This window comes from Rhinolophus ferrumequinum, chromosome 6 (assembly GCF_004115265.2).
Source record: "Rhinolophus ferrumequinum isolate MPI-CBG mRhiFer1 chromosome 6, mRhiFer1_v1.p, whole genome shotgun sequence".
Lineage (NCBI taxonomy): Eukaryota > Metazoa > Chordata > Mammalia > Chiroptera > Rhinolophidae > Rhinolophus > Rhinolophus ferrumequinum.
The window spans coordinates 33,988,261-34,013,261 of record NC_046289.1 but is presented as its reverse complement, the minus strand read 5'-3'; the positions used below and the strand labels follow the sequence as shown (position 1 = coordinate 34,013,261).

The 25,001-nt window shown below is 33.9% G+C and overlaps 1 protein-coding gene across 3 annotated transcripts in view; it reads left to right on the top strand.

The window, feature by feature from the left end:
• SLC38A6 (solute carrier family 38 member 6) overlaps positions 1-25,001 on the top strand; it is a 47,179-nt gene that overhangs the window by 21,039 nt on the left and 1,139 nt on the right. For all 3 annotated transcript variants that reach the window (XM_033109119.1, XM_033109120.1, XM_033109118.1), the window contains 10 exons: positions 3,155-3,233; positions 11,520-11,602; positions 12,070-12,128; positions 16,547-16,612; positions 16,866-16,919; positions 18,797-18,876; positions 19,228-19,328; positions 23,285-23,409; positions 24,580-24,724; positions 24,832-24,926. In XM_033109119.1, coding sequence (XP_032965010.1) covers positions 3,155-3,233; positions 11,520-11,602; positions 12,070-12,128; positions 16,547-16,612; positions 16,866-16,919; positions 18,797-18,876; positions 19,228-19,328; positions 23,285-23,409; positions 24,580-24,724; positions 24,832-24,926 — 887 coding nt within the window. The remainder of the gene's footprint in view (positions 1-3,154; positions 3,234-11,519; positions 11,603-12,069; positions 12,129-16,546; positions 16,613-16,865; positions 16,920-18,796; positions 18,877-19,227; positions 19,329-23,284; positions 23,410-24,579; positions 24,725-24,831; positions 24,927-25,001) is intronic.

Sequence of the window (25,001 nt, the reverse complement as noted above, 5' to 3'; positions counted from 1 at the left end):
TGATTAGATCAACCAGTATTAATACCTTACTACTTGCTATTGCCTAATCAAATTTTACCCTATTTTAGTCATTTCTTAATATGAGTCGCTTCTCCACATGTTTTTTAAAGAATACTTTCAACTTCTGTGTTTTGATTAGGTTGACAGATTTTTATATTTCCTTCCCAGGGCAGTTTCCATTAAATGCGTTCTATTAGTTATGTTTAAAATGAAGGAGAAAAGAATACTTATTTAGTTAATGTGGTGAAACTAAATGATTTGTAATGGTTGAATACCTGTCATCAAGGTATGTCTTCTAGCACTAATTCTTTGGTGGTATGTAGGCCAGAACCACTTAACTATAACCATAGCTCTTATGGATGACCCTGTTACAGCTATTAATTTAGAGTACAGCATGGTGTGTCTTGTATTAGGAGTCTATGGTATGTATTGATGTCAGCAAAAGTCATTTACAAATTCTTGCTTATGATCTGTCTCTAAGATGTCTTTAAACACTTCCTTATGCCATTAATAGAAGACATGAGAGAAAAGGTGTGACAGGCAGCTATTTGATCTGGTGAAACTTTTGGTTAAAAACAATGGATATATGAGCTTTCTTATTGATATTGTATCTTTAAAACTTTTCCAGTTTATTTTATGGAGCTGATTGTTCTTTCCATGTGATTCTAATTAAGATGTATTTCCTAACTTAATGTATATTTTTGTTTCCTCTCTGTATTATATATAACATGTTAAGGTGCTAGTCCTTGCATGAAAGTTTACTTGTGGTTAAGAAAACAATAATTTAGTCAGTGAAAAGGAGAGTGTCTTTCTTAGTTTTACTTGCTTCATCAGTGGGTTTTTTTCTCCCATCATCAGCTCTGTGGTTTTGTAACTTTTAAAATAAGCACCAACATTCTCTAAGAAAGAAGCAGTATTTTGAATGTTTTATTATATTTATATCTTGTATGCTGAGATCTCTTTTTGAGAGAGAAACATATGTTTGGTGAGTTCATATTTCTTGAAATATACATGGTTCTTCAGACTGGAATCTAATGAAATAGGACACCCATTTGAAATCCAAAGAGTTAAGGCTGCAACAGAGGATAAAAGTGATCAAATGATTAGCCAGGGGCTAATAGAAATTCTGGGAAGAATGACAGATTGTATATTAAAGAGAAATATGATCTCATATTCATTGAAGCTTTTTACAGCTAAAGATCTAAAAGAAATAATAGAAAATTACTGAAAGAGATGAATGTCTGAAACTTTAGAAATGCATGTGGTGTTGGATTAATCCAAGCAAGAAAGACGGATGGGCAGATAATAAATTACATTGTGTAGGAAGTCTGCATTCCTTGTTTTTGTCTTCCCCCCCCCCCACCCGCTGCCCTGCAAGATATATTTAAGTAGCTCTAAGCCATTTTTAGAAAATTCAGTTCATGATTTTCATCATCATACCGTATGTGTATGATTCTTTGGAATAAATAGAGACTCCACATTCTTGAGGGGAGGAAATGAAACCTTCCTTCTGTTCTGTGCCAAATTGATAGCATTTTTTCTTATGAGAATATAAACAGTATGGAACACCTTTTCACATACAATCGTTAATACCCCATGAGTGAAAGAGAGTTTGAAGAAACATACTGTACTTCTGCTGCGGAAAGAACTATACTTCCACAGCTGTAGTTCTGAGGAAACAAATAGTCATAAACTGGAAAGTTTGTATATGTACACATTTTCATTACAAAGAAGTGATTATTTATTTAACTGTACTGAATTTTACTTTGTCAGAGGTGCATTATTGTTTTTCTAAAAAATTGAGAGTGTATGTTTGTGTGTGTAGTAAGTATTGTCTCTCGTCATATAAATTTACACACCAACTAGTGTATATCCTTTTTTTTCATGCAGGGTTAAGTGGTCACACGGTACTGTGATAATTATAGAGAAGCTACCCTTAAATATGTTGATTGAGAAATACACATTCTTCTTCTTAACCTAGTTGAACCTTTTAATCAATTTCCCCCCAGATTTTTGCCATTCAGACTTGGCATTCATTTGTGTTCTTAGTTTTTGTAGGTCCAAGGAGAAAGTGAAGTGTTTCCTGAAATATATGTATAAGTAATAAAATTAACGTGCACACAGAGTATACTGTTTATTCTTCATGGACATATTCTTGTTGGCTCTTTTTCAATATATACTTAACCTCTGGGGGGAAAGAGAGATTATTACTCTGTTAAACTGAAGTTCTGACTCCAAATCATCTGGGTTTCTATATACTTAAGCATTTAAGCTTAAACTCAAGTATTTACATATAAATGAGTTCTGTATTCTGTAACCGTATTAAAACATTTCCTAGTACGTAATGGAAGGTTTATAGGATTTGTTTTTGGATTTTTTTTTATAGCTACATCAGAAATAGGATCATTATTAAAATGCTGTAAAAGCTAGTTATTTCTTGGATCCTGTCAGATTAAATGTGAGAAATAGTGCTAGCTTCAGATTTTGGTTACATAGTACAGATGAGTTTTGTTAATAAAATGAAATAAAAGTTGTAAGTTTGATCCCTTTAATATGCTTAATGGTTTCCATTGACTCTTTTGTAATCTATTTTAGAAGAGAATTTAAAATGTAATTTATTATGAATTTTGTTTTTGTTTTATCATAATATGTCCATAATGTGCTTGTCTGTTGGGTCAGGTGGGAACAGCGAATGGGAGTGAGAGGGAGTGAGACTTCTTGGGGGAGGTCTCTAATAAGAAAGAACAAATAACGAAAGTTATTAGCTATATTTATTAAACTCCTGTTTCGTTATCAATTGTTGCTAAACTAATCTCTGATGCCTTGGACAGGGGTGATATCATAAAAGATTTTTTGCAAAACTTCAAACAAATTTCATTTATAAATGGCCTATAATTAAGACCCATTCTCTTACCAATGCCTTGGACTTAAAGTGTAAACAAAGGATACTTAATAAGCTTACAATTATTCTTCTCTACAGAGTTATTTATCTCCAGTCTTAGTATATATATCTTCGATAGTGCAATATGAATTAATCTTCCACATGTTGTCATAGCCCCTAATGGATATCTGTGTTTCTGGATACATTATTCTTTAAATGCTTAAAAATCATAGAATTCTAACAGGGACTCTTTTTTTCTTTTTCTTTTTGCAGCTATGTCATCTTATCTTTTAATTATTAAAAAAGAGCTTCCTACTGCTATTTCAGAATTTTTGTCTGGAGACTATACTGGGTAAGAAAAATATTTCACATCATGTGCATTTATTTATTAATTCATTATTAATTGATAGGGCACAGATATTAGCTAGATCTTGGAGAAGAGTAAAGGAGAAATTAGGGGGGAGATGAAAGTTTGGGGTGGGGGATGGAGGGTGGAAGAAGGCTTAAAGTACTGATAGTAAAGGTCTTAAACAAAGGAGAAAGTGGATAATACTGCTGTCACTTCTCAGCCAACCATAGTGATAAAGGTAAATCACACTGATAAAATTATAACAATACTTGTGTGAGATTCCTATTATTCAGGGTCTCAATTGTTTTGTTTCCTGTTTTTTAACAAAATTGTAAATAATACTAAACCACATTGTACCTGCTTTCTCATTTTAAAAACACTGGGTTGTAAAGACTATTGACTCATCTCTTTTTAGGGGAAAAACTAATTATACTTTTCACTACATAGAACAAGAAATTTTAAGAAAAATAAACTTGAAAAGACAGGACAAATTCTTTTGTCATTAAGTTATTACACATAATTTCTAAACTACAACAAAAAAAACCTGTCAGACTTTTACATTTAAATATTTAGCTGTAATCTCAAGCAAGATCCATTCATTTTGTCGCAAATGGCACTATTTCAACTTTTCTTATGGCAGAGTAGTATTCCATTGAGATTATCATGCTAAGTGAAATGAGTCGCACAGAAAAAGTCGAGAACCATGTGATTTCACTGATATGTGGGATATAAAACTGAAAGCAATAAAGACAAGACAAACAAAGAAACAAAAACACATAGACACAGACGATACTTTAGTGGTTACCAGAGGGAAAGCGGGGAGAGGGATGGTAGATGAGGGTAAACAGGATCAAATACGTATATGGTGATGGAAGGAGAACTGACTCTGGGTGGTGAACACACAATGTGATATATAGATGATGTATTACAGAATTGTACACCTGAAATCTATGTAACTTGACTAACAATTGTCACCACAATAAATTTTATTTAAAAATAAATAAATATTTGGCTGTTTTGCTCTAATATTTGAACTTGTCCTGGATTGAAAGGCAAATTTTCAAAATATGTATTTGCAGTTTTCTAAGTAGAATGATTTCATGGAAGCCAAGCTTTTACAACTTGGCTTCCATGAAATCATTCTACTTAGAAAACTGCAAATACATATTTATAAGGATAGTATGGTATACTTTAGATCTGAATAGGAACCATCGAGAAAATGTGAAAAAAGGCAGGTAGTTCTTAATGATTTTTCATTATCAGAAGATATTGTGCCTTAATATAGTACTTTATAGTTCACAAGGTTTCCACACTGTCACATTTGGTGCTACCAGTATCTACAACTTTATACAGTTACTTTTCATTTTTATGCTCTTAGTTTGATAAACAGCTCCTATAAGAAATAGCTATGTGAAATTCACTTTTGCACTTGTGCTAAAAATACTGAAGACAACGTCTATTACTCAAAGAATTCTATGTGATAAATTTCTTTCATACTTTAGGGCTAGTAACTCAAGGCAATATGCAGTAGAGTAAACATGTTAGACTAAGAGTAAGGAGGAGTGTGTCCTATCTATTTCATATTCAATAACTTCAGGAAATTAATTTAACTTCTTTTAGCCATATAACTTAATTTTAAACCTTAGGTTTCTTTATTTGGTGTAACAGGGATACCAATATTGCCTTCTTAACAAAGTTGTTGTGATGATCAAATAAAATATTATACGTACTTTTATATTATACATGCTTTTGTAAGCTGATAGCATAGTGTAAATATGGAGAATTAAAAAATTCCATAATGTATGTCAATTATAGCTCAATAAAAAAATTCCAATAATAATAACTATAAAGGTGTTTTTTTCTTATTTGCTCTGCTTGTCAGGAAGGTCAGAGTCAAATTTTAATGTATTGCATAAACTATGTTAATCCTAATAGTTGTCACATGTATGTGTTTTCCTTTTTCTTGGGCCTGAATTTGGTGACTTCTATTGACATTTCTTTATTGTTATGTGTGTTTGTGAAATAGGAGGGATAAAAATACATATAAAATTTTACAAATAATTAAGGTAGTATGTGATAAAACTGCTATTAAAACTTGGGTCTACTTTCTCTAAAAGTCATTCTTTTACCATTGCTTCATCTTAAATCAATTGCCATTCACTTTTTTTTCTTGTTTGTTTAAATAAAATAAAAACTAAGTCCCATCTCATTGATATCAGTAAAAAAATTGATTTAAAAATGTTATTTTTACATATCACGCATGGATTTTTAAAACTATATACTTCAAAATATTGTGGCCAGTTTGCATCATCTCTTATGACGTTTAATTTAATATTGCATATATTTTTAACAGCCTCATTTTGTTTAAAACGTAATATATGTATTTGCTTATATTGGATTTAAAAGTTTTAAAAACCATTATGTATTTAAGTGACGATATGGTTAGAATGCAGATAAATCATTAGGTTTTAAAGCTTCATGTTGTAAAATAATTAAGAAACAAATGTTACGGTAATTTACTTAACTATGTAGGGAAGTTTATTTCTAAATAGTTACATAGCAATATTTCTTCTATGAGATCAATATGATATTGATATACTGTTATTTTAAGATTTGATTTACAGTGACTTGCAGTTAAAATCTTTTAGTTGTGCTTATTTTCTGGGTTATCTGTGAGATTTGATGTACCTTTGTGAAATATAAACCTTTACAAAGATTTTATCAAAAAGAAACTTTATGTTCATAATATTCTAATCTCAAAAATTGCTATTAGAAGTCAGAAGCTATAATATTTAATACCGAACTTTTATGTGACATCTATATTTTTCATAGAATAACTTATATTTTAAAAATCTATGGCTGTTAAAAGTTGGAAGCTCTCTGTTAACATTTAATGATCTTGTCAGGGGAATATGATTGACACAATTAAGTTGTCTTGCATTTGAGTTACAAAATTGATATGGGATGTGAGTAAGATCCTAATTCAGAACATATGATACTCTTGTTCCATTCCATTCGAGAATGAAATTAAAGCATCTTATAAATAAATCTGGTTTTCATTAAAATATGGGGGGAAAAAAAACATCTGCATGCCAGAGCATTTGAGATACAGCTAAGGATTTATACTCTATATTTCATACTTGGAACATTTTTATCATATAGGATTAAATCCACAGATCAAACAAGTTTTCTAGGAAGTATAAAACTCTTTACTCTAATTTTATTGGCTTAAAGAGAATTTATATTTAGATCACAGTAGGAAAACAGGGGTTCTGTAAGATAATTCTTTTTTCCCTCCTCTTAGGAAAAAAATTAAGGTTGGTATAGTCATCTAAAATCTTGATTTGTAAAATATATTTATTTAATATGTGCTGTTTGAGATTTCTTTTTACTGGTTTGTATTTCCCAGGCTGGGGTTTTATTTTGTAAGTTTAATCGTTTCTGTTCTTTGGCAATCCATTGCCAAACACAATTCAGTTCACTGTGACGTGCACACGAAATGTAAACTAACTTTTACTGTGCTTTTCTGTATTGCCTGTATTGTTGCTGAATGATAAAGAAATGTACTGCGTTTACAACTGGCTTGATTAATATAACTTAAGAAGGATAAGAAATGAGTAATAATAACCAATAGCCAAGCAGGGATAGAGAAATTACATTTCGAGTAAAGTTCTTTTTATATTAGGAATTTAAAGTTCAGTCCTGTGAAGAGGAGAGTGAAGAAAGCACAATCTTGAGAGAAATGAAGGCGTATCTGAAAAATACCATACACTCAAGAGAGATTATTCAAAAGTAGAGAGTATTTCCATTGCTTCTGTCACTACGATTGTCATCCTTTTGCTGACTTTACTGACATATAAAACGAAGCTGTTGAATCAAATGACCTGTGAGATCTCTTCTAGCTCTAGCATGCCACACTCTGGGATTCTGAATTCTTAGGAGGTGGTGAAGTTGTCTTCAGAACCACAGTTCAGTGCTTTGGGAAGTCATGTGGTATCTCTGGACCTGAGCAAACTATGATCTGAGATAGTATAATATTATAAAGTATAACATAGTATAAGTTACAAAGTTTGGGATTTCAAAATGTACCTTTATTCTTAAGCAGGAGCAAAGGGTCGTGCCTGAGGATGAACGCGCTCCCTTTGCACAGCTCTACCTTAATGACAGCAGGCACAGCAGAACTAACAGATGGAATCTGCTTTGGTGCTGCTTTGGGCCTTTTTTCTCCTGGCGCTGCAACTGTCTGGGTCTGATAGGGGTCCCAGAGGGAAGGAGATTTCAGGCATAGAGCCCTGGGCCTTTTGCCAGCTTAAGAAGTTTAGTTGCCAGGTGTTCCTCAGTGAGGGATGTTTTGAAGTTCCCATTCTCATACTTATTTAAGAGGGCCTAGAAAGTGAACGTGCGGAGTATCCTCTTGTATTGCTAATATGTGTACTCTTAGGCCCTCCTCCGAACCTGGAATTGTGGGGCATGTGTAAAGGAAGAGAGCACAGCTTCAGGTCCATTAAACATAGAAATAGGTTTTAGTTTCTGGCAGATGCATTTTCTAAAGACATGAATTAGGGTGGAGAAGGGAAAGGTGTGATCATGGTGCTATTTCTGCGGCTGTTCCTTCAGTTCTGTTAAGGATGAAGTTGTCAGTACCCAGTAGTATCCAGTAAAGATACATTAGAGAGGACTTCCTCATAAACCAGGGTGTAAAAAGAGAAACAGTGAATCATAAAATCCACCTTAGAAGCCAGGGGTTGAAACCACGTAGAGGAAGACCTTTTCTGCCTCCCTTCTTCTCTCCCTTTCTTCCTTCCTTGCTATTGAGATATAATTGATACATAACATTGTGTAAGATTAAGGTGTAAAATGTGTTGACTTGATACACTTATACATTGCAATATGATTACCAAAGCAGTGTTAGCTAACACCTCAGTAATTATCATATAACATAGTTATTTCTTTTTTGTGGTGAGTACATTTAAGAGTTAGTCTCTTAGCAGCTTTCAAGTGTATAGTGCAGTATTGCTAACTATAATTACCATGCTTGCTGTACATTAGATCCCCGAATGAGTACATTACTCATCCTCTAACTGCAAGTTTGTGCCATTTGACCAACATCTCCTTGGTTCCCCTGACCTCTAGCACCATTCTACTCTGTTTCTATAAGTTAGCGTGTTTTAGATTCCATATGTAAGTAATGTGCAGTATTTCTTTTTCTGTCTTACCTCATTTAGTGTAATGCTCTCAAGGTTCATCCATGTTGTCACAAACAGCAGGATTTCCTTCTTTCTCCTGGCTGAATAATATTTCAGTGTTACACACACACACACTCATACACTCATATACGGGGGGGGGGGTGCCAAAAAATGTATACAAGTGGACACTTTGGTCAGTGTTGCTCAAGCAGTAGTTCGCCATAATCAGAAGTGTCTGAACGCTGATGGTAACCACTTTGAGCACCTCTTGTCATTGCAGAAGTCAAATGTGACTTGTATTCATCTTTTGTTATCGGTACATATTACAATTTTAATAGTTTTTTTCTTTTCTTAAAATATGTATGCATTTTTTGGCACCATCTGTATATGTGTGTGTATGAGTGTGTATATATATATATGTGTGTGTATATATGACATTGAAATATATATGAAATATATATATGTATTTATTGATTAGTTCTAACAGTTGTTTTCATTGAGTCTTTAGTATTTTCTGTATATAAGATTGTATCATCTGCAAAGAAAAACAGATTTACTTCTTCCTTTCCAATTTGGATGCCTTTTATTGCTTTATCTTGCCTGATTGATCTAGCTAGAACTTTCAGTACTACATTAAATAAGAGTGATGAGAGTGGACACCCTTGTCTTGTTCTTGATCTTGGAGAAAAAGCTTTCAACCTTTCACCGTTAAGTATGATGTGATCTGTGGGTTTGTCGTATATGGTCTTTATTATGTTGAGGTATATTCTTTCTATACCCAATTTGTTGAGGGGTTTTATTGTGAAAGGATATTGTATTTTGTCAGATGCTTTTTCTGCATCTATTGAGATGATCAGATGATTTTTATCTTTCATTCTGTTCATGTGCAGTCTCACATTTATTAATTTGTGTATGTTGACTCATCATTGCATAATTTGATCATGATGTATGATCCCTTGAGTGTGCTATTGAGTTTGGTTTGCTAATATTTTGTTGAGAATTTTTGCATCTACATTCACCAGGGAAATTGGTCTGTAGTTTTCTCTTTTTGTACTGTTTTTATCTGGCTTTGGTATTAGGATATGCTGACTTTGTAAAATGAGTTTGGAAGTATTCCCTCCTTCAATTTTTTGGAAGAGTTTGAAAAAGATTAGCATTAATTCTTTAAATGTTAGCTAAAATTCACTAGTAAAATGATCTGGTCCTGGACTTTTATGGGAGGTTTTTGATTACTGATTCATTCACCTTACTCATTATTGAGCTGTTCATATTTTCTGTTTCTTCATGATTCAGTGTTGTATGTTTCTAGGAAATTATCCATTTTCTTAATTTAACATGGTAGTGGGAGATTTTGGTTACCAGGTAAAGAAAGAGGATGCGTTATCACAAACTGGGAATTCTGAGTACATCTATCAAAATATTTGAAAGAGTAATGCTTATTGTCTTTGATGCTCCCACCTTCCATGTTCGCATGAATTTTACTCTGTTATTGTTGTGCATGTGTATAGATGTATATGTTTCAGTGTAAAAATATATCTATATTACAGAAAATTTAGAAAAGAAAGCAAATCACAATTACACATAATACCATCTCATATCTAATCACTGTTATCATTTTATTTCCTTTAAATTTTTCTCAAAATGCTTTTTAAAAACATAATGAATAATCGTATATTTTATATTTCTATTATTAGCATTTTCCATTTTACTAAATTGTCTTTTTAAAAAAGCTGCATAATATTCCATTGAGTATGCTGCTATTGATCTAAATGTTTTCTATTGTTGTACATATAGAATTTCCCCGACTTCTTAATATTATAATAATGTGATAATAACAGCTGCATGCACAGAGAATTCTTTATATGTTAAATTGTTTTCTTAGAGTAGATTACCACATTTTTATTGCTCTTGCTACATCTTAGTAATGTTTTTCCAGAAGGTAGTGCTAGATTGACAAGATCACTAGCAACATGTAAAGGACCAATTCTGTCACATCCTCAAATGTTAAGTTAAAAATAATTTTACTAGTTTAATTTATACAGTTTATTATTAAAGTCTTGGGAAATTAACTTTTTAAAACTTCTATGCAGTATTTTATATTGAAAATTTGATATCATATATGCAAACAAGGAGAAAATAAAATTGTTTATATTGCTACGACATAGAAATATACACTTTTGGTATTTTAAGTGTGTCTTTCTGACTTTTTTTATGTGCATCCAGTTTTTTTTTTTTAAATGATTAAATACACCGTCCCACTTTTAACCTACCTTTTCTCATTCAATATTCTAATGCTTTTGTATGAAGAATTTCATACTTTTTTCCTGGTAATCCATTCCCTTTTCTGAAAATTTGAAAAATATAACCAACTATAAAGAAGAAAAATTACCCATCATTCTACCACTCAGAGATAATGGCTATCAATTTATTGCAGTTCCTTTCTGTTTTTAATGAACCTATAATTTTCCTCAACGTTTCTATCATGCTATCTATCACATATTTATGATGTTTACTGAATATTAATTATATTATTATACCTATAAAATATTCGTTCTATGATGGTCTCATGGTTCCATTATCTATTTTTAAATTGTCATGGTTTTAGATGTTAGTTTCCAATATTCATTTTTTAAAAAATATTTTCAATAAACATCTTTTTACCAAAATTTTTATTCTTGTTGCTGATTGTTTCCTTATTTTAATAGTCTTTTGTCAGTGTTAAATATTTGAAAGCTCTCAATATCTATTGCCAAATCACTTTTCAGAAAGGTAATACACACAGTTTTTACTTTCACCAGTTTTGTGCATACCTCATCACTCCTCACCAACACTAACTATTATCGTATTTTTAAATATTTGCTAATTTGGTAGTTGAAAAATGGCATCTCATTGTTTTAATACATTTCTTAAATGTAAATTCATTAATAAGAATACAGGATCCCACAAAACATATTTTAGCAAAAGGAAGTGGGCTTTTCATAGTGGTGTGTGTGTGTCTGTGCATGTGTGTGTCTGTGCGTGTGTGTGTCTGTGTGTGTGCCCATGCACGTGCGCACAAACACTGGAGTCCTATGCTTAAAATTGAACTTTTTTTTTCTAATAGGTCTTGGTATCTTGATGGACAAACACTACTAATAATCATTTGTGTTGTCATTGTGTTCCCTCTTGCACTTCTTCCTAAAATAGGTAAGTCTTTTTAGAAAAGGACCTTATTTGTTTAAAAGAAAGAAGGGAAGTAATATTAAGGGGCTTTGATAGTTCACGGTACCACATTTTTAGCAGAAGGGTGGTGGTTGTGCATAATTTTGAGCTTGGACTTATTTTAGGTTGTTCGGCCTTCAGCCCTGTCTAGTTAACCTATTACTTGGTTTGCAGTAGTATTTTGTCTGCCCCACTAAAATAAAATCTTTACAGCGGAACATTAAAGAGCAGCCTTTCCTTACAGTGTACCATTAGTGGTAAGCCAGTTCCAATTCTGCTGTACAGAGCTACATAAATGATCTGTGACAGATAGTTGGAATGTTGTTATTCTCAGCCCTAAGCCCCAGATACCAAACACTGTAATAGAAAACATGCCCAAGATGTATAGCTTTAGCTGTACGCTGGGATCATTTTCCTTATAAATTGCTTTTTATTTTACTGTTATTTTACAGGCTTTCTTGGCTACACAAGTAGTTTATCATTTTTCTTTATGGTGTTCTTTGCTCTTGTGGTAAGTTTAAAATATAGTGTATTGCTTATCTCCTCACTAAAATTGAACTCATTCTGTTAATGTCTTTCTTTTCTTTTAGCTCTGTTTTGTTTTGGGGAGGTATCCCATTTTATTTCAGTGTGTTATTAAAAGCACTTTTATTCCAGAAAATTACTTCCTTCATTTTATCTATTTTGAAGAGGCTTAGCTAGCGTAGCATTTCAAATTCAGTGTCTCTTGTGGTTAACTAGAGAAGAGAGCACACCAATTCTATTAAAACCTTAGATGGAGTATAATTCTTTGTGTAGGTTGTGTATCATTTTATTTCTGTACAGTACTGTGTGTGAATGTGTGTAGGGGTAGTCAAGCATGAGAATCAGGCTGGTTTTAATTGTAAAATCAGTTTGATACTAGTCATCTTAATTTTGAAACTTTGTTCCATTAATGAAACCAGAGCTTCTGGGATTTAACCCTTGAGATCTACTAGGAACTGAGGTGCCTGAATTCTGTCTGGTCTGGTTTATTCATCATAGATAAGTTTTGCTAAAAAGAAAATTGCAAAGAAATATTTTTCTTTACATGTGGAATATTTTTTCTTATTTTTAAAATTGGCTTATTTTTATTATAACATAGGAAAAATACCAGATGGTAAAATTAATTTATTTCAATATTTATAACATAAGTTAATATAATGATAAAAGACAGTTTGAATTTCTTATTTTCTTTTAATTCTTCTAATACAGATTTTAACATCCCAGAGATAGTATCTGTGTGAAATTTTGAAAAAATCGTTTTCCTCTTTGCATAGTTTATTCTGTAGTATGTGTCAAAACTAAGGTAGGATTAAACATTTTAAACTTGCCAAAATGATGCATATCTAAATGGCTTGATTAAACTCTTAAAGTCATAAGTTTGATTAAACTCTCCCTTGTTAATGAGAAATAAATAAAAGAAAAATGCCACCCAAAAGAGCAAGATAATACATCAGTAGTTAAACCATATTATATAGCCAGATTTTTGTGCTGTCAAAACAATGTAGGATGTATTTAACTTATTCAGACTATCTCCTGGGATAAAAGGATAAAACAACTTAGATTATTTAAGTGAGGTGGAAGTGACGCTAGTTTCAATGAACAGAAATAGTTATACTTTGATGAATGTTCTTCTAAATACTTAACAGTGTTTACATTTAATCATTTGTTGAATTTATCAACATTAAAATCATTGCCCTTCCCCCTCAAATTGTCTGACTGACTTGTATCTTACAAGTAAGTGAATTGAACATATACTTTCTTCAGATTTTTTTCTTTCAATTTTATTGAGATATAATTGACATACAGCACTGACTGTATAAGTTGAAGGTGTACAGCATGGCTTGATTTACATATGTTGCGAAATGATTACCACAGTAAGTTAAGTTCACATCCATGAACATACACTTTTTAGCCCCCACAATGAAGAGGGGAACAACAAATATTTTCATCATAATTTGATTGTTGAGAAGCATCTACATGTTAGAAGTGGCCTGTGTATGCAAATAAACATATGGATGCTAAAGAAAGTCAGTGTAGATAACATTGAATTTTTTCCTCACGGATAATTGGCAATGCAAGCATTGCACAGGTAGGAATAGTTTGGTTTTTATAGCCAATAGTTTGAAGCAGGTAAAATGTGTTGATACGATGTATCTATTGTACATAGTTTTCACAGTATTCATTTCTGTCATTGCAGGTACTCTAATTCTATGCAGGTTTCTACTGTCATATAGAAATAATACCCTTATTCTGTGTTTATTGCAATGCTTCACAAACCATCTGCTCAGATTTTTACCTGTGAGCACTATTTAAATTTGGTCCTCAATGGGACAATGGAGTGACACGTTTTTTTTAATGCTCTTTTTAACTGGCATATTTATTTTAGAGTCTCTAAGTATTAGGTTTTGAAATACATAGTAGTTGGGGAAGGACACATATATATTCACCCAATTTTTTTTTGAAAGACGCCAATTTTTTCATTGACTGTTTTGTCAGTATGTGTTTGTAAATGTGTTTAGCATATTACATTTTTTTTTAAATTCAGAAAACTATTATTTTCTTAAATTACACTCTACAAATAATGCAAATCAAAACCTATACTCGTATCTGTTGTTCCAGATCCTTATTTTGCATAAAAAATTTTAACATCAAGTTTTGCCCCCTCTGAAATATCTAAAGTTTGAAAAATAAATTTTATTTTAGCAGTGGCTCAGAATGATGGTAACCAGATAGATTTACCTTTTTTGATCTGTTTTAGAACACAAATGTATTTTCATTCTTTCCAAAAGTTCTGTCTGAGTACAGATTAGTGTTCTGACTTTAATAAGTCAGTAACCAAAATAGAGAACTATTGAATGGATTTTAGTCCGAAGCTTTCTTCCTACTGAGCATTATGCGAGGCATTGTAGAGTTATGGGAATTTCACCTGGACACTACTCAAGGATCTGTCAATCTAGTAGTAGGTGAGATAAGATAAATTTACTAGAAAAAAAAAATAGAGAACAATATAGGCAATACATAGTTAAGTATTGATTTATTTGCTTCAGAATAAGAATTGCAAGAGTTGAGAGGAGAGAAAGGATCCCTGAGAGCTGAGTAAAAAAGGATGTGGAAGCAAATAAAACTTGAGCTGAGTATTGAAAGATGGGAAAGCTGGGAGCGGAGGGAAGGAAGGGCCTTTTATGCAAATGCCCCCTGGAGTTATCTTCTCACCATGTTCTGTCTTCACCCTGAGCTAGGGCGCCCTGTTTCCCTTTGTTGTTGGGTTTCTTTCCATTCCTGTTCTGTACTTTTGCTTTATAGGAGATCACTTCTATCCACCCCAGTCCATCGTGCAGGCATGCATGGGGTTGGGATGTATCTCTGCAGAGAAATTAGCTATAGAACTGAATTTCATATTTATGTAAAATCAGGTGTCTAATTATATTTCTAATTAATGAGAAATAATGATTATATTGCGTTTTGGAGCAAATGTTTTGAAATATTTTGATTTGCAAGCCTAGTAATAACAGCTGATAAAATAAATGCAGTATCTCACATAACAACCTTATCACAGTACCTGGTACACAACAAGTGCTCAATAAATGGCTGTTGCTGCCACCACCATCACTGTTAGTAAGGGGGAATGTCAGACACTGAACTAGGAGCAGGGCTGAAGAGAGAGACCAGTAACACAGCATTGCTTCTCTAGCGTCCACCCTACCCCATCCTCATCCTTTTTTTTTTAAAGCGTATCAGAAAAAGAATGATGACATTATTACTTTTGATTTCTTTCTTTCCTCTTGGTAAGTTGAACATTTAGTTTTATTACATATTGAAAATTTATTTAGAAATGTCAATGCAATTTGCCTACTTTATCCTTATAATTCTTCCCCCAACCCCTTGGTGACGGTTTTAATGAAGAGTCATTCTTTAGTTCACTCATTAACTTAATCCTAAATCCCAAAAGTATATGTTTTCCTTAGATTTGTTTTATCACTGTATAAAATCTTGGTTGAATTAGTTTTAAATCCAAAACTAGATAAATACCAAAATAGAACTAGGAATAGGAACAGTATTTACTTATTGGTCTCCTGCAAAGGACAAATGCTTCCTTTATTCTCCCCTGCCCCTTTGTATGCTGGGCTTTAGCCTGGAGCAAATATTTACAGAGTAATTATGTGCCCTGAAACCACCACAACAATGGTGATGTTGACATAACCACAACTATAGGTCTAGGAACAGGATGGCCATAATTAAGAGTAAAATCCTGAAACATTTTCATTTCCATGATTATTTCTGGGAAATGGCATCCCTCTGGATTTCTTTTCATTTTTTTAAAATTTATTTTTAACAGCTGGAGTTCCCTAGCTATGTGTTCTTATTCTTAGCCAGTTTTATCCACATTCCCTGAAAGTAATAGAAGTCTGAACAAAGCAAGGAGGGACAGTACTTACATATCAGAAATCTCTGAGCTCACCCTTTGAATAAGGTCTCTGCTTATTTCTGCCTGTGGCCATTTCCAAAATGGCTATTAATATTTTTCTATCTGCTACTGACGCCAGGTCCACAAAATAACCATATTCTTGTACCATTACTACTCAAAACATTATGTTCCCACTTTGAGTTGCACTTTTTTTTTTAATGCCTTGATGTAATTAGGGTTTTGAAAGTTGCCATAAGGGTAGTCTCAGTCTTTAATGGGGGAGATTCCCACTAACCAGATATGCGGTACCCCTTGCAACCCCGCCATTGGGACCCATCCTAACTGGGGAAAATCAGCGGAGCAAAGAATCTTCTGTTAGCTCGCATGTGATTTGGCGTAGTGTTAGATTAATTGAAATAATGCTGACCTATTTTAGATCAACTTTTTGTCATGAATTTTATAAGAAAAAATCTGAATGTTGATTCGATTTATTCTTACAGGTAATAATTAAAAAATGGTCCATCCCTTGTCCTCTGACATTAAATTGTAAAGAGCAATACTTCCAGGTAATAGTTTATATTTTCTTTTCAGTTTCTTCCTCTTTTGGTTTAAGCTAAAGAGAATTTAAAAAAAGTAAGACTAATCCTGATTTCCCCCCACAGTAAATGGAAAAGCAATGACTATATTGCATTTTGGAACTTTGTTTTGAAATATTTTTATTTGAAAGCCTCGTAATAATAAACTCATCATGTTTGTTGACGTTTTCTGACTTTTAATGACTGTTAGTTTCTCTTTTTCCCCCTCAATCCTCTTACACAGGTTTCAAATGCTACAGATGATTGTAAACCAAAGCTCTTTCATTTCTCCAAAGAGGTGTGTAAGTTATTAACAGATACTTTTGGTTGGTTTTTCACATTTCAAGTTTTAAGAGATTTGTGTAACAGGGTCTCTTAGGTCTTTGTACCTGTAAGTAATTAATTTTCATGAAAGTGCTAAGTATAGGGTTGCCTACCAGAAGAATAATATTATTTAACACAGGGTGGCCCATTATGAAACAGCCACCTTTTTTTTTTTTTTGGCATGCCTTTAAATGGAGCCTGTTTTAAATGGGCCACTGCCTAAAAGAACAGATTTACCAAATGTCTGGTCTGGCCAATAAGGTCCTCTGTGGATACAGACTTCCTGTTGCCCTCTGGACTTGTAAAGCTAAATAGCCAATTATATCAAAAACTCCTCCCTTGTGAGGAGAACCTTGGTCTGTAGCTAAACAGCCTCATCATTGGACCAGCAAGTGAGCCCTGCCAGTAGGTCTTCTGGCTGGCATTCCAACGTTGAAATTTATGATGCCTGGAGCGGAGACTAGAAGGCCAAGTCCCCTGGCCTCGTCTGAGAGACCTAGGACACTGGAAATGCCTGCAAGAGCCAGTCGCTGAGCATCAGCAGTGGAGACAGGAACTGTGATCTGTGTGATCTCTCCCATTCTAGGAGAGCTGGAGGTCTGCCCTGTTGCTGCGAGTTTCTTCATCTACACTTTTTGGCTCTGCTGAAAAGCAGAATACTAGAATCTTGATACTAGAATCCCCTCCACTCATGTGCAATTCTATTAGTGTAGCATGTTAGTGTGGTAATTCCTCCATGCAGAATTTTCCTTTTTATCCCCAGTTTTTACATGACAAATGCCTCTCTGGTCCCACAGGGGAGGTTACCACATCTTTTACATGGTAAGGGCCTCCGTGTGCCCGAAAAGATCTCTGTCGGGTAATTGACAAGCCAGGAAATTGAGCAATCTATGAAAGAGAGTTTGTGAATTAAACTCTCATTCCCCTAATCCAGCCCCAAGAAACACTACAGCTTTCCTTCCTCCCAATTCCCTTCAGATATTTTAGGAGGCATTATATCCCAAGATAGGTCTTCAGTCATCTGGAACTTCTTTTACTGAAGAGCCTAAAGTTAGGGGAAATTTTTTTAGAGTAGAAAAAAGAAAGTAAATCATCACCATCCATTTTGTAAAGACACTATTTTCATTTACATGGTAACTTTTGTTTGCCTAGTAGCTACCTCTGGCTCTTAAGTATTCTAATTAAAGAAAAACAACTTATGTTTGTACATTGGAGTGGATCTCTAAGAATTTGTCAGTCTAGTATAAATCTGTTCATTCCAACTGAAAGACTGTAGCCAGAGATTCTAAGGATGTGATTAATATTTTCAGTATTCCCTTAGGTTAAATTGGTGATATTTCCTTGGATTGAGTTGGTGAAAGCAAGTTCAAAAGCATTAACAATTATTGCTACTTAGGGTAATAAGATGTTTTTAAGTTTCCTAATGCATACATTAGGCAAGACGAGAATTACGATACAGTTATTTCTAAGATGTTATTATTTTGAATCTTACCTAAATATTATTTATCTCACCTAAATTATTTTTATCTTACCCAAATAATATAGAAGCAGCAGTGATTATAGTAAAAGTAACATAGTGCAGAAGCCAGCCAAGAAATATCTAACTGGTACAGACAAGCCATCTATCAAGGAAAACATTCGCTGGTGAACATAGTTGTGTCTCTCTTTAAAAAAACAAAAACAAACAAACAAAAAAACTCAACAGTCTATTTTATAGAGGTGATTTATGAAAAAATAAACTAAGTTGAACCAAATTGACTTTTTTTTGAAGAACTGAACTTATTATCAAATGAAGTAGTGGTTTCAACAGAGTAGCATTTAATAATTTTATCTTAAAAAATTTTTTTTCAGAGTGTTTATGCTATACCAACCATGGCTTTTTCATTTCTCTGCCATACCTCCATATTGCCCATCTACTGTGAACTTCAAAGGTACCATAGAATCCTGGAATATTTTAAATGTATTAAGTATGTCATTTTACTTCTAGGACTTGCAGATTGGATGGCAGTCTCCTTTATGAGTTCTTCCCTCCCATCACTGGGTTGTAACTGTTAGTTTAAAATAAAACAAAGCAACTGAAAGTTAGTTCTGTCCAAGTTGAGAATGTTTACTGGAAGCGTGACCTTTGTGCAGTAATTTCAAATCAGGAATTCTGGTGTATAGTTATTAATGAACTAGGTCTTGAATGATTAAGCGATACTCTTGATTAGCTTGGAAGACATTTGTTTCCATAGATACAGTTCAGATCACTGATTTCTATTTTTGCCATTTTTGTCTTTTAGCCCTTCAAAGAAAAGAATGCAGAATGTAACCAATACAGCAATTGCTTTAAGTTTTCTCATTTATTTTATATCTGCACTCTTTGGGTACCTCACTTTTTATGGTAAGTATGTTATTTAATTATGGATGACAAAATAAATTGTTCCATAGTTGATCTCACACCTGAATATGGACTTTATTTCTGCCTTTCCTTAGTAAGTTAATTTGTTCAGGCCGCCAGAATTCACGGCAACACTGTGATAACTCTATGGGCCTTAAAGAATTGATTTTCTTTCTCTGATGAAGGTAGATCAAGGTCAAGATTAATAACTTTATACGAAAATTTTCTTGAACACCTGATGAATACATCAGGCTAAGGGGCATTGATGTCTTTCTATAAGAAATGTGCAATAATTATTTAATTTTTAAAAAATATTCTAGAATAAATCTTATTTTTGATAGACTCTAGTTCTCTATATTAATTCAAAGTCCACTCATTAATCCAAATCTGCTCTGCATTTTTGTACTGATGTAGAATAAGAGTGGTAGAGCTCTGTGTATACTATCAGAAAAAGCATTATTTCCAACATGAGCATAGTTCACTGCTGGGTGCACTACAAAGAAAATCAAAACAGATCATTAAGCTTTTTGATCATCGCTAATGAAACAAAATTCTTGAAATACAAAGTTCTATTTTTGGTTGTTGTGTTTGTTAGTTTTTATAGAGACTTGAGCTCAATAAGACTTTGTTATATCAATAAGATACTAGGGTCTTTGTCGAGATTCAGCAAAAACTTAGTATAGCAGAACAGCTGTATATTTTTCTAAATTAAAATTATCATCTGGCCCAAATACTATTATATTTAGGGATCCTAAACATTGAGGAAAAAGTCCAAAAAATGGACCTCTCCTCCTCCTCCCTGTAGATACATAGAGCTAGCTACATGGAAGGAACCTCAAAGGGCCTATGGCTCTCCAGGATAGCTGAGAAATAGTTACATAATTATCATAAGATGCTTAGAAGCTGTGTTAAACTGTAAGAAAGCTTAGATGGAAAGGGGAGTGGAGGACCTATGGATGCTAATACATTTATTGAGCTAACATTTATTATGTAGGTGCCAGGTATTTGTATACACTGCCTAGTTTAATCCTGTGACAACTCTGCAAGGATAGGTTCATATAGGTTAAGTAATTTGGCCGATACCGCAGCTAATGAATAAGATGGGACTTGAATCCAGTTTGACTCTCCAAAGCCAATGCTATTATTACTGTGCCACTTCCTCAGGAATTAGAAACCAGATTTCCTCATTCCAAGTTTTTGTCAAAGTGAACTTTTGGAAAACCTGGCTCGCTTAAGCTCCATGCATATCTCTATCTATCTATCTATCTATCTATCTATCTATCTATCTATCTATCTATCTTCAATCATTGCTTGAACACAGAGGCTAAACAGTTTCATCCTGTAAATGTAATGTTTCCTACACAGGGATTTTCCTGGTTCTCAAGTAAAGCTGTTATGTTGTTTCTGACTTAATCCTTCTCTGCCAATGCAAATTCTTCAGAGTATCCACATTTTATATAACGGAGAAATACACATCCAAGAAAAATCACGTGGTAGGGGGTGTGTGTGTGTGTGTGTGTGTGTGTGTGTGTGTGTGTGTGTGTGTTTGTGTGTGAGAGAGAGAGAGAGAAAGAGAGAGAGAGAGAGAGAAGAAATTTCTTATTCAAAGACAGAAGAAGATTCAGATATTGATTTGCTGTTCATAGTGGTTTTCTTTTGGGTTGTTAATCATAACTAGGGGAAATCTTTTATGGTATATTTCTTACTGGGACAATAGTAGGTTCTCATTCTTGTAGAAACAAATTGCTAATTAAGCCTGAGACCTTATTCAAGAGGGTCACAAGTTAAGGTCTTCAACTCATTTTATAGGTGAGCAACTAAAGCCCACACAGGTGAAGTAGCCTGTCCCACAATTAATGGCAGGTCTCCTGAATACTAATTCAGTGATCTTGCCTCCGTTCCGTGGTAATCTTTATAAACTTCACACCCAGTGTGCTAATGTGTATCAAACAGGACAGCCTACTGACTTCAATAGCAGATGCAACTTGCAGAAATCATCGTCAGGTCCTTACTGAGATTTGCAGAGATTTTTCTGAATCCAGAACAGCGTGTTATACTCTATTTCTTACATATGTTAAGCTTCAGCTAAGAACACAGAACTCGCTGCGTCAGAAGAAAGGTTTTAATCCTGGGAAAGTAGAAAGTGGGCATGTAATATATTTTGAATATATAATAAATCTAGTTCTTCAGGCTTCTGGAGCTGCTTGGGGTCCTTTCATCCGGGCTCCCAAGGCTTAGTTAATACTTAAATTTTGTCAGATTGACGTGACCTATAAGCATATACCTAGATTAATAATATTGGCTCTGATTGCCAATGTTAAAACATTATATGGTGAGGAATAAAAAATGTTTCTCTGGTGAGCCAGGCCAATGCCAAAATGTTCCATAATAATAAGATCATTTTAAAAGTCTATGAGGTTATTAAGCAGTAAGTGTTAATAGTTTATTTTTATGGTTCAGAAAGTGGAAATAAAATAGTTTGCCATATTTCTCCAAAACTCACAAATATCTCACAGATTTGAGAATAAAATCCAGCTATAATCTCCTACTTAGTCCATCGTTGTCCCACATTGTGTAAAGTATGTCTTTGATAATTTAGACAATTACTTTCTCCCCCATTTCCATAATCTCTAATCTAATTCAGATTCTCGGTACCTCTCTGTGATTATGACAGTGGCCTTCTAACTGTTATCCCTGTTTTGGGTTTCTTTTTCTTCCAGTCTGTCCTCCTGCTTAGTTCAGATGATAATATACTATTCTTCATAAGTCGTTGCATCTTCGTGGCCTACCGGATTGAGTCCAAGCCTTATAAAGAGTTCCATTGCTGGGTCTTAATGCATTTGCAGCCTTACCACCCACTACTCTTTACACTACAGCATACTCTGTTTCAGCCAATATAGTTAGTACTCCTGGGCTACTCATTTTCTCAGGTGCATGTTCCTGCCACTACTTGAGGGCTTCTGCTAGTGCTGCTAGTGAGGGTTCCTTGCTCCTAGAGAGAATCTCTTCCCAACATCTTTTCGTGTCAGCACACATACATTAACTCATTTAATGTTCTCAGTAACTCTATAGATCAACATATTATTGTTTCCATTTTACAGATCTAAGAGCTGAGAGACTCAGAGAAGTTAAGTTGCTATTAATTCGTGGGATTTGAACATTAGTTTGTGTGGTCCCGGAATTCAAGCTCTTCTGCCATCCTGCTGCTCACTATGTCATGATGACTCTTCCCAAGCCTTCCTGGATTTCCCTCTTTCTCACCCCAAAGCCACAGTTGTCTTTCCCTGTTCAGAATCACCATAGCTCTTTATTTAGACCTTCTTCTGCCACTTATGTGTGTATCTGTGTTTATACACTATTATATGTGTGCATTCATCTCATCTCCCATTTAAATTTTAAGATCCTTGAAAACAGAGGTGTGTTTGATTTGTTTTTTATTTCCTCCAAAGCATCTTTTCCAAAATGTCCACTCTCAAATTCAAATAGCATCATTCTGTGTTAAGTACACACTGATCTTTCCCTACGAGGCAGAGGTACTCAATGTTCTTGAATACCCTCTCTGTTCGTACCCCTTGTCTGCCTTGGGGTGAGGAAGACATTGGGAGACTGGAAGAGCACTGTGGAGCAGAGCATGGCCTCGTACAGATTCTGTCACTGATTCCCTCACTGGCCTGCTCAGCAAGCCATTTCCCTCAAACTGCACTCTCATGAAAGATGAATTCACAGATGAACTGTCAGTGAAGCAGGTAACGTGTACACAACTCCGAGATTCTAGAAAACATTGTGGTATTGAGGAAAAGGTATTTGGCTTTGGCACCAAAAAAACGCCCAAGATCGATTGGGTCCAGGGAATCCCAAATCTGTTAAGATCCATTTGTGCAAAGGAAAATAATTTTGCTGTTATTGACATCTTGGTAGTTTATAATGTGATCCTTATTGTTATTTTTTTACATTTACAGATGAAGTGGCATCAGATCTACTACAAGGTTATAGTAAATACTTGCCACATGATGTTGTTGTCATGACTGTGAAGCTGTGCATACTGTTTGCTGTGCTTCTGACAGTCCCTTTAATCCACTTCCCTGTAAGTACTCTTAAAGGCTTTGTTGCTTAGTGTAGCAGCTCCCTAATGTGGCAACACTAATTCTTTGCAGACTAGAATGTTTGACTCACATTTAGTCTTGTATATCTTATTCATTTGTCAAGTAATTGATCAAAGACCTCATACTTGCATATGGCCCCATGAAAGCACAAAAATAACAGTGAGCCACTAAGCTAATTTGTGCCTTTTGAGATTTAGTTTAGATTTACGCTCTCCCACAGCATTGTTTCCAACTTAGGGAATATAGTTCTTCCCAAGTTTAGGGAATTTTTTTTTTTTCCCCTTTAATTCTGTATTCCGTTTTCAAAAGAATGTGCATGAAGAGGAAAAAGTAAAGTCAGCAAAAATATGCTCTTCCTGGTTGATTGTAAATTTATTTTCCCATAGACATTTTAGTTTCATCTTAGTCAAAATATTTTATTTGCTCTAGAATTATAATTGAAGGGGGTGAATGGATCTTTTTTCTGCATTTAGTTGCCATCTGTAAGAATCTTAAGAATTTCTGAGAAAATGGAAACAAAGGCTTTGGGTATAAATGCTTCTGCATGGATGTCTTGAATTCCTAAACAGTGAGTTCCTTAAGAACTGGGCCTTCGAGATTTTTTGCCTCCTCCCTGTGCAGACGGCAGTGCCAGGAGTGCAGCGGGGGCTGGGTAAACATTTGTGGGACGTGACCGCCCGCTGCCCGCCTTAGCAGTGGGAAGTGTCATGAACTAGTTTTCATATATACATGCTGTGAAACAGATAATATAAAATAAAACAGTAAATGGTATTTCTTTCTCATGGCAAGATTTCTTTTTCCGTTTTAAACCTTTTGTTCTTCTATCTGTTGAATTTAATGAAAACGATTCTCTGAGATTTCATCACACAGTGTTATTGTTAATAATTTTGAAAATTATGCAACCTTAAGAAATTGCATGTGAAAGGTATTTTTCAAGAATTCAAGCAAAATAATTTTATGAAGCTCACACAGAAATCTGTATTTCTTAATTCATGTATAATAAACACGATAATCGTTTGTTATATTTTTGGAATCTAAATGGCTTAGGGGACAAAAATATGGTTACTGTACTATACATGTGTTTCCCTAAGTGAGTATTTTAGCTTTGACACTTTCTCTTGCTTAAATCTGTTTTTCTTTATGTTATACAGGCAAGGAAAGCTTTAATGATGATGTTTTTCTCCAGTTTTCCATTCTCATGGATTCACCATTTTTTGATCACTCTAGCACTCAATATTATCATTGTTTTACTTGCAATATATGTTCCTGACATTAGGAATGTATTTGGTGTAGTTGGTAAGTTTTCCGTTTCAAAAAAATCCCATAATAAAATGGATAAAATTTTCAGCCAGCCTCACACCCGAATTTCGAAATAATCCTCTTTTTTCCCCTCCCACTTAAAGGTTCCAGTACATCAACGTGTTTGATTTTTATATTCCCAGGACTATTTTATCTTAAACTTAGCAGAGAGGATTTTCTCTCATGGAAAAAGCTTGGGGTAGGTTGGTTTTTGTTTGTTTCTTTTAATAATCCTATTTTAAGAATAATTTCTCATTTTATGATTATTTTCTCA